General features: G+C 42.7%; 1 protein-coding gene across 2 annotated transcripts in view; it reads left to right on the top strand.

Annotated features, from left to right (window-relative positions):
• The window catches only part of emid1 (EMI domain containing 1), a 55,843-nt gene that overhangs the window by 1,802 nt on the left and 40,187 nt on the right, over window positions 1-13,854 (top strand). For both annotated transcript variants that reach the window (XM_083912843.1, XM_083912844.1), the window contains exons 2-3: window positions 5,110-5,223; window positions 7,664-7,767. In XM_083912843.1, the coding sequence (XP_083768969.1) occupies window positions 5,110-5,223; window positions 7,664-7,767 (218 nt within the window). The remainder of the gene's footprint in view (window positions 1-5,109; window positions 5,224-7,663; window positions 7,768-13,854) is intronic.

The raw sequence follows: 13,854 nt of genomic DNA, 5'->3' as shown, positions 1-13,854 counted from the left end.
CAAACCCCAAACAGTGGCAGTAGGATTTCGGAGAGCAGAAGGCTCTCTCATGGGCATTAGTGACTTGACATTGAATGACAGAAACTTAACTTGTCATTGGAGGGCCGGACACTTCAAAGGAAAATTAATTTTAGCAGACTGGAATTCTCTAAGAATGTCCTCCCGTACCGGCCCTGTCTTCACACAGTGATTACCCAAATCACAGGGGATTAACGACTCTTGAGTTATTTTGCGTTGGCCCTGTAGAGGAGCTGATAAAGTGTTCCTTCACCCTTGTCCCTCTTAACGACTATATGAGCTCAGCACATCGAGGGGTTACGGAGGTAGTTGCTTCTTTCTTTCTTGCCTGGCTCACTTCTTTATCCTCCCTCAGAGGACTTGTCATGGTCTGACAGGCAGTCTGAACCCCATGGCTGCCCTCATTCTTCACCCATCTTAACCATAACCACGTTTTCTTTAAGCATGGGAATGAAGATGACAGAGATTTCAGTAGGCTGAGAGCCCGGTGCAGCTTAAAGCAGAATGGCTTTAGATTTTAAATATCTTCAAATAATGTATGTGCTCAAGGAACATTTTCCATGGGGGTATTAGGAAGCAGACATCACCGATGGCTGATACATTAATCAGGATGATCCTCCAGGGAATGAGCCCATATACCAGTGTGGAGCGTCAGCAAGGAGTTGATTCATTGGTTAATTGTCACTTTCTAAGCAAAAAATGAACTCTGATCTGATGGTTTCATCCTCTCCAGAAATTGCTCATTTTTATAACATTATAAACCGAATGTCTTCGTGTTTTGGGCTAGTGGCTGGACAGAATAAGCTTTCTTAGGACATCTTGGAGGTTTGGGAAACTGTGGAGGGAATTTCTCCCTCTTTTCTGATGTTTTAGACCAAAAGATTAAGAAATATAAATGTATTGATAATGAAAGCAGCTGTCAGTTAAAAGCCCCTCACTTTTTGAAAAATAACCAGACTCTAGATTCTCAAACATGAATATATGCTTGTTTCCTTAGTCTTCTATGATTGTAAGCTGAATCTTTTTGAGTTTTTGACTGTTGGTTGGACAAAACAAGACACTGAAGACAGAGCCTTGGGCTTTGGGAAACTGTGATGGCCATTTTTTTATAAACGATTAATTGATCAATTGATAATGGAAATAAGCCCTAAATCAATACCTCAATCACATAATCAGGCTGTACACAGCCATAGGTGTGATATGAGTGAATTATTCCGTCGGGAGAAATTCCCTTTTGTAGTCCCAGCCTGAAACACTTAAAGATGCATGCACCCGTTACACACATCGAGCTTGCAGGTGTCCAGGTCTGAAAGCTCAAAACAGACAAAGACAAATGAGAGTTTTCCTTGTTCCTCAGAGTCTGCTGTGAAGAGTCACTTAGCCCTGACCTTCAAGGCTTCACTGTGGTGCTTTGATGATCGTTACTGTCCTCTGCACCTGGAAAACACATGCAGCTTTGAACCTGCAATATGGTAGCTCACCAGCCCTAATGTTCTCTATTAGAGAAGCTCGGATTCCTTCCTGATACCGATTCAAAAACCTTAACTTGTAGATCTGCCAAAACCAAATACGCCAATCCAATACCATTGAATTATTAAAAAACAAACAAAAAACAATAAAATATATATAAATTACATAGTATTGGATTGATGCACTTGCATACTCTGTTAATGTATCATTCAATAATTCTTCAAATTCTTCAAACTATTACGGTTTTACACTATTCTCTTATAGTCTTCTCTTGATCTTTCTGGTTTCCTAAAAAACTGCAGACTGTGACTCCAGGAATTTCATATCCCTCTCCCTTCATTAATTTCGCTGTGACCCATACTCTATATTTCTCTCTTTGTCATTTGTGGTTGAACCACATTAATCTTATGCCTCCCCTTTATCCCGTGGGACAAACTGTGCTTCATAATTGTCTTTCCTTCCATTTCCCTATTCCCGTCGGAAGCACCCTTGTGTGACCTTATGATAAAATAACCTTTGCCTCTTCTCTCCTCTTCTCTCGTCTTCTCTCATCTGTCTGGCCGTTTGCCACATCTGTCTTTTGTCTTTTGTTTTCCTCAAGTATTTTTCCCACACAAAGAAATTTAGAAAAATCTTTTAGATTTAGATTTCTATCCATGCTGCATTTCAAACATATCTTTGAGAGTTCCTCCTCCCACAGTACATGAATGGATGGCTGGACGGAAAGGGAGTTACTGGGACATTTTTTAACCGCTCACACCAGCGTTTTCGCTCTCAACACTCTTGTCAGTTCACACGGCTGTACTCCCAGCTTCTTCCTCCCCACGCAGTCTGCTGCAGAAGTTGCACTAACTCAGCTGCTCATGAAAGATGCAGACTGCACAGAGCCACACAAGGGCAACTATAATACAGCATACCTGTATGAGCTTTTTTTTGACAGGTTTGTGAGCTCTCTGTCAGCATTTGCATTCATTCGGAGTTCAGCGTGTTTTTGTTTCCCCTCAGTGATCTACTGTCTTGGTGTCTGTTTCGTTGAGGAACAGATGGGCCGAAGATGTGATTTTTCCGTCCCTTAAAGATTGTGGATTTCTTTCACAACTGTTGGCCGTGAATGTGTGCGACTGCGAGAGAGATGGTTGATGATTTATTTAGCTTGGACCCGGTGTTCAGAGTGTGCCATGTGTGCTTAGAGACCTGATACTCACTGCGGGCTGTTTTTGATGGTGAAACAGCATGGCACTGGTGAGTTTCACACTTCATAACACAAGGACACCTCTCTTAAGAGGAAGGTGTTGACTCTGAATCATTTTGAAACATTTTTAAGAGTGAAAGACACCAAGCACCTGCCTCCCAAAATTCAATGGACCATTGTATAGTAGTTATCTGCACCACAATGAGGAAGGTTATTTGCTGCAGGCCTTGTAAGTAAGACATTTTTAATCTTTAGATTTTTACATCCTAGAGAAGATAATGATGTTACCTGTACCCAGTTAATTAAATTATCTTTAGGCATCTCCGCCCTCTATGCACTAGGGAAAGTATTCTTGGTGCCTTGTAGTTAATATGTATTGTGAAAATCGGTTATGCAGGTATCGGTTGTCAAACCATTTGGGAAATTGTAAACTCTGTTATGCCAACTTTTTGTTATTTAAGTCACTGAAGCAGCAGCACCGGTCGGCATTTCCTCTTTGGTAATTGCATAAGTGCAATGCAAAGAGAGAGAGAGAGAGGGAAACCATAAAACCCACCCCCACTTCCCTCCTCGTACCCCCTGGTGACGATCTGAGCTGTTCCCAGGTGAAACCTCCTCTCAGCCTGGGAAACTCAGATGTTTATCTGTTGGGTCTGGAGGATAAGTGGTGGGGAGGAGTTGGGGTTAGTACCCCCCTCCCGTTACTCCCAGCTCTACCTGACCACAGCTCCTTCAAAGTCTGACATTTTTCCACTGATGATTAGAGCACTTTTTTCTAGACTAGAGGAAAGCAATCACAGGGTAATCATATAGATCCATGTTCATTTTTTGTAACCTTAGAGCTGATGGATATACTAAGATACATGAAGGGTGTGTCTGTATTTAAATAACATGTGTGGTAGATTAATTCCCTACTCGCTTTACTTACAATTCAAGCTGTCTAACTTGATCTAACTTTTGCACACCTTTTACATTTTAATAGTCACTTGGACACAGTTTTCATTTTGTAACTTCATCCTTTAAAAAAAAAGTACCATTATTCTATTAGGCTACGTGATTATTGCATGAATGGGGAAAAAATGAATAATCCAGACAAAGCCGTAGCAGAGACATAGTCAGATCAAAAAGAAATACCTGCAGTGATGCACAGACATTTCTCTGCTGGCTGGCTCAGGCCTGTGTGCGGCCACCACAACATGTGGGGATTGTTAATGGGAGCTGGTTCAGAGCTGCTTCGCATCCTCCGCCTTTGGCAGTTTCCTTTAGTGTAAACCCTCTCCCTCACACACAAACATATGGTCTCACATATTGACAAACAGACTTTGGTGGGAACACCCTCCTGCTCTTGCAAACACATTGGCAGCAGAACACACAAAGTGTAGTTTTGTGCTACGTGCCGCACCGTCTCCTTTGTGGTTTCTACATGGAGCCCCCTTTCTATACATCTATTGATTAAGTAAACACAGGCTATAGTAACTGATGTCCTTGTTTCTCCACCAGCTGTAGCCATGTGAAGGTAATCTTGGTATTTGTACACTTAGTTTTTAATAAAATAATAGTAACATGTGGCATCTCAAACAGCCTGAGTGCGTTTTCCATACATTAAAGGAGAGTAATCACCCTTCAGTGTTTTGTTGATATGATTAGTAGGGGATGTGATGAAGCGGGCCTCTTAAACTAAACTTTTTTACATAAACATTTCATAAACAACCCTTGGGGAGGGTTAAACCAAACCAATCAGCTCTCAAATGAATCACTGTTAATTATAATCACATAATTTAGTGCTTTTAGCCTAATGGCGGCATCAAGTACTTTTACTATGGGAAACTTGGATTCCAATGCAAGCGAGTGCACTTGACTCAGCCTGCTCTAAGTGATCATATCCTCATTATCAGATCTTAACCTCTGACCTTTACATATGCTTGTTTTCCCCCAGCAGGTCAGTTTCTTAACAGCCTCAGTGAATCCTGATATATAATGTCTTCTGAGACCGAAGCCTCTGTGGATGGGGAGTGGACTCATGACCCAGAATTAACCTCTGTTGAAAACTCTAATCTCTGAGAGCCAAATGCAAAAGGATGTGTATTGATAGAAGAGGGGCCACAGTGTAAATACATCCCACAATGCACTCCTGCATATCTTGTGACTGATTAAAACCGTGTAAACACCATAAAGGAGTTTCAAAACAAAAGGGTGGGGGAGGGGAGGGAAGAACCTGAACCCCCCAGGGAAACAACAGAGTATTGAATGGCCAATTTCCTTTTGTGAGCATGCTGTAGTGAGAGTGTTTGAAGGTGTTTGACAATACACTGTACATTCTGACTTGAATTCTTTACTTTGAAAATATGATTTTATTCTTTATCTAAATAAACAATAAAAACTGTTTTTATTCTGACTTCCACACACTCTATTTCTTTTTCTCCCTGCAGGAACTGGTGTCCTCACACGGTCACTAAGACAGTGACTTGCCAGGTGCAGAATGGGACAATCTTGCAGCGGGTTTACCAGACGTGCCGCTGGCCGCAGGGATGTACAGGGGGCAGGTAAGAAGGCGACCTTACTGCTACTGCTGTATCCCTACTGATGACGAGTCAACCCACTGTAAACCCACAATAAAAAACAAACAACTGTGCTGTTTGGTATTTTGTTCCTTTTCTAGACTTTAACTATAGTGGAGTTTAGTTTAGTAGCATAAAAACATTTATTAGTACAACGGAAAACCACAACAATTGTGCATTTTATGAGAAAAGTAGTAAATTTCAAACATCATTAGTGCATACCATAAGGTTTTTTGTCAGACGTGGAGGGAAGTCAGATCAAAGATTGCCGCGAGTCCACGAATTATGAGTTTGCTAAAATGTAACATCTCCGGTCTCCCTAATCCCTCTTTTTTTTCTGATCCTGAATGTATCATAGCGAGCAATGGAGAGGAAACTGTAGCAAGCATGCTGTTCTGCGGTTAATAGGGGTCCTCTCTCAATACACTACAGTGTGGGCATAACCCTCCTAATAAGTATGTCCTGTAGATCTCAAGAGCTTGCACTTGACACTGCACTTCCTTGGGTCCTAAGCAATACACCCACAGAGTGTAAAGTCGATCGGATCGGATAAAAGGTTGTTGAGAAAATCGAAGGACAGACACATAGACAGACCAAGCCGCAAGCTCTGGGGCTGAAAAAAGAAGCTAACACAAAGTGCCAAAAACCGCAGTTCCTCATATAGCCACTTGAGGCCAGCTCCAAAAGCGAATCAATCCCCATTGACCCCCATGTTAAAATGCCCAACTTAAATAGAAATAAACTTATTTACAGCCCGGTACAAAAACAGTGTTGCTTTCTATAGCTAATTTCCCCATTCATGACAACTACATTGTTATACAACTCACCGGTTTGAATAATATCAAGGCTTAAAGTTATGCATATTCACTCCATCCATATTTTTACAATCTGTGAGACAGAGAGAGACTCCTTTGATTTTAGTTGGATATGATGGGGGACAACTTGAGCACTACTGTGTTGGAATAACAGCAGGTTTTCATGTTCTTCCCATGGTTATGCCGACCGGGAGAGTGAATCATCTGTCATTCACTAATAAATCTTATGAAAAGTATACCAATTTCTCAACAAAAGATCAAAATGCGACGCAGCTGCACCACATGTTAGGCGTTTCTCAATCTGCTTTCTTGTCTGGACTTGCGTTCTGGTGTCATCAGTTGCTGCCCAAATACTGTTCCAATTCAGTAGTCCGCATCTCGCCAAGTACAGTCCAAATGCAGGTTAAAGCACGGGTATCCCAGAATGCATTTCACATTAATGACCGTACTGTGTTCTACCCGAGCCCCCACCACAGTGACTTCCTGGTTGATCCAATACGGAAGTGCCAAAAACTGCAGTTCTCAGAGTGTCCACTAGTAGTTTGCACAATAGAGCAGTTTCCCATGTTAAACAGGCCGTTTTCACAGCATAATTAAACCTATTTAAGGCCTGGTACAAAAAACAAATTCAAGTCTGTATGTTTAGGTAATATCTCCATGACAACACTGAGGTGGTTGTACCAGGCTAGTTTTTATTTTATTGGAGGTTAAAGTTATGAATAAGGAGCGCAGCCTCTTGAGTGACAGCTAGCCGCTGGGCCTGACTTCGTATCCGAGGCTAGTGGCCAGGATTATCCTGACTTGAATACAGCCTACTATCGATGGCACATACACTAGATGCTAATCTGGAGCACCGGGAAAATTCGGGCCGTAAGGGTCGCCGTGAGGGTCGTCTATTGGCATGGTACTGTGTTGACTATCAGTTCAAATCATAGATCATAAACGCTGGCCGCCTGCACTTGACTCGCGGAGCCGGTGTAATCTCCTCTAGAGACTCACTCACTCAACAATAATGTTGCTAATTCAGTAAACGTCAGCCAGACGGACGTATCGCCCTCCCTCCAACGTCACATCAATGCCCTTTGTTGGCAAGAGGAAATGAGGCGGGGTCAAAATATAACAAGATAGTGACTCCAAGAGGCAAGTACAATTAGATCAAGTTGAGAGAACGGGCCTCGACGGAGAGGCTACGTCCATTTTTTATACAGTCTGTGGTCCTCCTCTCCTGCGGAGTTTCGGCTTCCGACTCGAACTTGCTAGGTCTGAAATACTCAGCCCACAAGTCCAAACTTGGCGTACTTGGTATTGAGAAACGCATGTTGTGTTCTGAGTAAGGAGCAACTGAAACATTTTACACCTGTTCCTAGGGGTAGACAAAATGCATTCTGGGAAATGAAGGAAATAAAAATCATGGTTGAGGAGTTTTCAGCAAATTCACTAAAATATCTAATTAAACCAATTAAGAATGAAAAGTAAAAAGTCATCAAAATAACTCACGTCATAACACAGAGTAACAAAGGAAGCTCCCAGATATCACAGTCACAGTGCATACACAGACAGCCAGACAGACTGCGTGTGTGATGACTTTAGATATTGTGTCTGTTTTTCAGCTACAGGACTGTGGTCAGACCTTCCTATAAAGTGGTGTATCGCACTGTAACCTCTCTGGAGTGGAAATGCTGTCCAGGGTTCAGCGGCGCTGCCTGTGAAGAAGGTAAGTAAAGATAGGAGGAGTCTCAGACATTAGATACACATTAGTTATACAGCACATTAACATCAACACACAGGACATTAACAACAGTTGGGTCTCTTTTGAAGGGAGCCATTATCACAATCTAAGACTGAAAAAAACCTTCCCTCTTTCCTCTTTTTTTATCATTCTTTCAAGCTTACCTATATGTCACCATCTGTATCCCTCTGCTGCGTATGTGCCTTCCACTACACATGTACGAGTAATACTTAAAAACAGGAGTGATTTCCATTAGGCTTACATAAGGCAGCTTCTGTCTTCTAAATGAAGTTAAGACATAAGATCCTTCGGCCTCTTCTGGGAGAGTCAGATACCGCCTCTTTATTAATCACTTGTGAATGTGTTCATTCTAAGAGTCATTGTACTACCTAAGGGTTGATTCTTACGTGTGGTTTTTGAGTTTTACGGTCCAGCTGGAACCAAGTCTTCATGCTCCTAAAATGCCATGCTAGGGCTGCTGTTTTCATTTTTCAACTACAGTAGCTGCCCACCTCACTGCCAAACTCACACACACACACACACACACACACACACACACACACACACACACACACACACACACACACACACACACACACACACACACACACACACACACACACACACACACACACACTCCCTCCCAGTGTATAATGACTTCCCCTGGCACTGGCCCCTGTGTCTCTGCAGTTGGGGAGAAGGGTGGAGCGTCTGTTTATGCCAGGACTTAGCTGGGTGTAACATAAATCGTCAGACTTTGCGACACAAAAGACAATAAATGACTCATAATAAATGTTTACAGTGTTTAAAGTGGTCACTTTTTTAGTGGTGCAGAAAGTAGAGGCTGTTTTTCTCTTTTATGCCACCACTCCCAGGTAAACTAACTCTCAGCTCTCCCAGTGGTCTACAGGCTGCTGCAATTGGGCTTCAACTGGAGACATTTCTCCACTGTAAAACTGCCTGAATATTCTGCTTGTTTTAGACCTTTCCAACTCTCAAAGTCAGAGAACACATTGACAGTCAGACAAGCCAGACTTTACTTAACAAAAGCAGGGGAACACACAGTCAAACAGGGAGGAAATTATCCAATTAAGTTGTTGCTGGAGGAGATTCCCCTCCGGTTGTCATGGCAGTAGGGGGCTGTCGAACCAGCGGGGATGCTGGGATTAGCCACTTATCTGAGCGTCGTTCCGGGTGGCTCAGATCACAGGCGGCGCTGAGTGGAAGTGACAGGTCCCATTCACAGGGCCTTTACTCTCCGGCACCATGGATGCTATCCAGGGCCACCGGCGCTTTGTTCTGCTCCTGCCGAGTGAGCAGAACCTCTCGCCAGCGCAGAACCTGATACCCCGCTGCTGTCTGCCTCATTCGCCGCTTTAAGAAGAAATAAAAGCTTGCCACACGGGCAAAGCTGGAGATCGGATTGTGTTTAAATCTGTTGCCATAGTGAAGTAAAAGCTGTACTCGTAGTTCAGTGGGTGCAAGTTTCAAATCCGGGCTTTCAGTACCTGTTTGTGGCTCCATCTGCAAATCTCTACACATTTCTCTATGGATTTCCAGACAGCTTTGAACACTTGTTTGACCCTGAGTTAAAAGGGATTAAAATAACCTCCGTTATATAAAAGAACAAACCACTATCATCCTTTTTCGAAATCTCCTGTCTCGATCAGACATTAAAAACATATTGCTTTTGATCTCATAAATCTCATAAAGAGCTAACACCGGATACATATATCTTTAAAGACCGCCAGTGGAGATCCAGTGTTGGTTATGTTTGCTCCCATTATACCTTTTCCTCTGCTTGTCTGCTTTTCACAGACTGTGGAAAATGCGTATGATCCGCTTGTTTACTCACGCTGCCCTGCTTTTACTTACACCCTTCTCTCACCAGGCCACCCCAAAAAGCCCCTGGCTATGTCTGACTCCCAAGGCCGGTCTGCATTACAACAGATCTCCACAATGTCCATACCATCAGGTCTGGGGCTGCTTTAAGGTGCAAGAGAGGAAAGGAGGTGCGTTTTAGTCATGGATATGGTTATATGTCACATGGAGATGAAAGAGTTGTTTTCTCTTGTGTCCCTCCGTTCTCACCCCTCTGCCTGCCAGCTGATTGGTTAACATACATAAATCAACAGCTCCAGTCTGAAATAAAGACAACATGTCTCTGCTTTAAATTTTAGATTATGCGTTTCCAAAGCAGCAGAGATAAATGAGAGAACGTTATGGGAAGAGTTCAGGCCATGCTGTCATCCAGTCATACACTGGCTAGTGAGAGTTTTTGGCTTATGAAGCTTGAACTGAGGGCTCCAAAAGCAAAACATTAGATCACACCCAGGCTGATAAACAAACTTACTCCATCAGAGTCCAAGTGGAGTAAGATAACACTGCATCAGACAGGCACCTTTCACATTTGTTCTATTTTTTCATATTTTCTCACCCCAACCTCAGAGCTTGGCTGGAATTCCAGTCCAATGGTGTAATTACTGGGTCCTAATTGTTTTCTATGAGGTTTGGAAGATATTGTCTTACTTATGGACCTGGAACACAATGGTCTTTATCTGTGATTGAGCCTGAGAAAAAAAAGCTAAGTATTTGCAGATGGAGCACTTTCATAGCCTGCCAGAAGCAGGGATTTAATGTATGCCTGGTTGGCTTTGGCATTCCAAGTAAGTAAATGCTTGTTTTCAGATGGGATATCCGAACTTGTGCTACATTAAATACAAATAGCAAAATTATACCTCATTTAGAGGCAATTTTGTGATAGAAGAATATCAACTGTAACCCATAAGAGCTACATTATTACATGAGAGTTGGCTCTCAAACACTTCTATACAGGTTGCATCAGCGTCAACATACAGTACATCAATAAAGGGTGATCGCACGCTCAGCAGTCTTGGAAATCAGTCAAATTCATAGGTATTTTAGACTTTTACCCTCTCTTTGTTTATTTTGATGGAGTCTTAAAAGTGTGAGGATGACACTACGAGACAGCAGTAAATGTCTTTGCATTGATTTGATTTGAACGGGACAGCACTTAAAGGAAACATGGCTGCAGCTTATCGCAGGAGGGGGGCCTGCATCCAGCAAAGCATACGGGGGAACGTAGGCTTGAATTAGCACGGCTGTCAAAGTTCTGCCGTGGGGGTCCCCATCAAGCCGTATCTCGCAGCCAAGCGGAGGCTGCGGTTTCTGGTTTGCAATTACGGTATGGCTGGGAGGCAGAGGCGTGCTGTCTGTAATAAGCCGCAGAAATGTAATCTGTGTTTTCACAGCTCAACACAGCTTATCACAGGCCTGCATGCTAAACCCCGTGCTTTAAACATCAGTCAGCTGCAGCTTGCCATTAGCAAAAGGAAGAGTAGGAGTGCGTGGACGCCGGTATATGTGTCTGTCTTGATGCCAGAGTGAATGTGTGGGTGGCAGAGCGAAGTGTTGAGGATTTGTACAGTGAGGGATGCAGCTGTTGAGCAAAATTAGCTGATGTAATGGCAGCGGGCTTTAATAACTGTGAGTGGAGCGAACCCAGCCTGAGGTCAGAGGGGAGGGAGCTCAACAAGGGCAGGTGACCTCCACTCCCACTCCTCTTAGACCACACATGGCAGCACCATCAACGTCATAACAACGGTGTCACCTTTTCATTCAGCCCTCCTATTTCTTTCAGTCAGATTCTTCAAACCCCCCCATGTGTTTGCATTAGCAGGTGTTATATTCCCTCTTGCTCCAATTCATTTACAAAAAACAGATTTGATGTCAGATTTAGCCACAACCAGAGTATTTATGCACTCATGAGAAGAGATTCGCAAAGACACATAAATCACATGCCGTACAGGGAGGAAGGCTGTGTGCAGAAGAGGCCACAGCAGCTGATATTCATGGTTATGTAAATGGCCAGCACAGCACAAGTGCTGAGCCCAAATTGGAAGCAGCTGAAGTTAAAGCAAACTGGGCTGAGGGCCCCAGATGAGATTAGACATGGGAGCGTCCCAACCCTTTGAGCCCACACTGCTCCGCTCAGGGGAATTGTCATTATAGTCATTAATTTACAAACACCACCACTGAAGAGACCGACCAGCCAACCTAAAATGAAGCAAACCAAACAGTGGAGGGAAGTTTTTCCTCTTCTCCTGTCTGCCTACTGTTTTTTTCTTATGTAAGTGTGTGCTGGTATGTGCATCAGGTTTATGAAAAATCCTCTAATTATACTTTATAGAAGGGTTCAGGTATTTAAATTGGGAGTATATACTAATAATTATGATAACATTATTATAACATGACATTATTTTGAAATGTTCCATGCAAACCACATACAGAGCAGTCTATGGAATAATAATGATAGAGTTATTATAATTAGAACTCCCTATGCCCTTATGGTCTATGTTTGACAGTAATATTGTAAGGCCAAAGGTAAAAGACAGGCACAGTAATGGTACTATATACATTTCTAACCAGATTCATTCATTTTATTTATTGTGATATCAATTTTATTGTACTGATATCCTGTCTATTATTGTTTACCTGCATCTAATGGCGTAAAGTCTTTTCTAAAATCGACAATAAATGACAGTCAACTTCAAGACATGCAGATGCAGAATTCTGTAGCTGAAATGTTTTTAAAGTTTTATACATACTTAGCCTTGATTCTGAGTTAAGTTTTTATGTATCTGGCTCCTGGACTGGAAATGCCTCTTCTGCTTACTGATTTATTTATTATTTCACAACACTTCCCCCGGGAGTGCATTGAAAACTGTTTTTCCTGCAGTCAGAAAGACATAAAGTGGGCCGAGTCAGCAGTGCAAAAAGGACTTTTCAGGGTGAAAATAGACACACACACACACACACACACACACCATGGCAGCTGGAGTATTCAACTGTCCCCAATAAAGCAGAGGCATTTCCCCCTCGCCCAGTAGTTTAAGTGGACTGGTGTGCTGACAAAGTGACCCACAGACAGACAGACAGGCTCTTTACGGCTGGATCACGCAATCCAGAGCAGTGAGAAGAAAGACGCTCTCTTCCTGGCCAAGATGAGGCCAACTGAACTGATAACAAAGCTTTTATCATGTAGAGAGATAAAGAAAAGAAAACCCTTTAAAATCCCTCTTCACTACTGGAGGTGTGAGCTCTACCTCCCTTTCTCTCATCTCTGATCCACTCGGCCACTGATGCCATTAAAACTGCATTAACCCTGTCTTCTCCCTGCCTTTCAACATATCACCATCTCTCATCTTGAAGGTTTAGAGTGGCATGATGTAGGTACTGTATAACACAGCGCTACTGTCCTTAGGTAGGCTCTGAGAAGGTAATGAAGCATATTTTGAATTTTGCCGTCAGTGCTGAGACAATGACAGCATTTATGGAGCAGGTATACGCTCAGGGTCCTGTTTGTTCCATACAGCGGTGATGAGTTCAGCGGACCCAAATGCTGCCTGCAGTCCACTGGGAAGACTGGAAATCTCTTTAACAACCCTACACTTATTGCAAATCACCATCTTTCCACTAATTTTTCCCTCTTTACGTAGCTTCCTAAATCTGTACATTGCATTTTTCTCCACTTACTTTTGCTTTTACCTTCTTTTTTAAACGGGACTGCCACAGACAGATTATTATCTCCGCCAAGGAGGTCATGTTTTGACCTCAAAACTACTGGTCTGATTTTCATGAAACTTGGTGGAAGCGTGTAGCATGGGTCAAGTAAAACCCCATTCAGTTTTGGAGTGGATCTGAATCCCCGGAAAGATACACAAATTAATTTTCACTTTAGTTAACATTGTGAGTTAGGGAATTAGGGCTGCATTCATGTGGTGCAGGAATAATAAGTGTGTTTCCGATCATGTTACAGAATATGAGTTCCCTGATCTGTTCCCTTTTGTCTTCGTCGCCATGCAAATACCGTTTCTATATAACGACCTAATGCTCATGAACACACCAAAGTTGGAAGAACAACTTATCAACTCGGGAAACGGGACAATCTGAGGAGCATGTGAACTTATCATCGGTTTGTAGCATGTCTCCACTCTCCAAATGCCATTCTAGTTCTTTCAATTTCTAAGCGTTATGAACTGATTCATTGAT

The sequence above is a fragment of the Echiichthys vipera genome, assembly GCF_963691815.1.
Source record: "Echiichthys vipera genome assembly, chromosome: 4".
Lineage (NCBI taxonomy): Eukaryota > Metazoa > Chordata > Actinopteri > Perciformes > Trachinidae > Echiichthys > Echiichthys vipera.
This window is presented reverse-complemented; position numbering and strand designations above follow the sequence as displayed.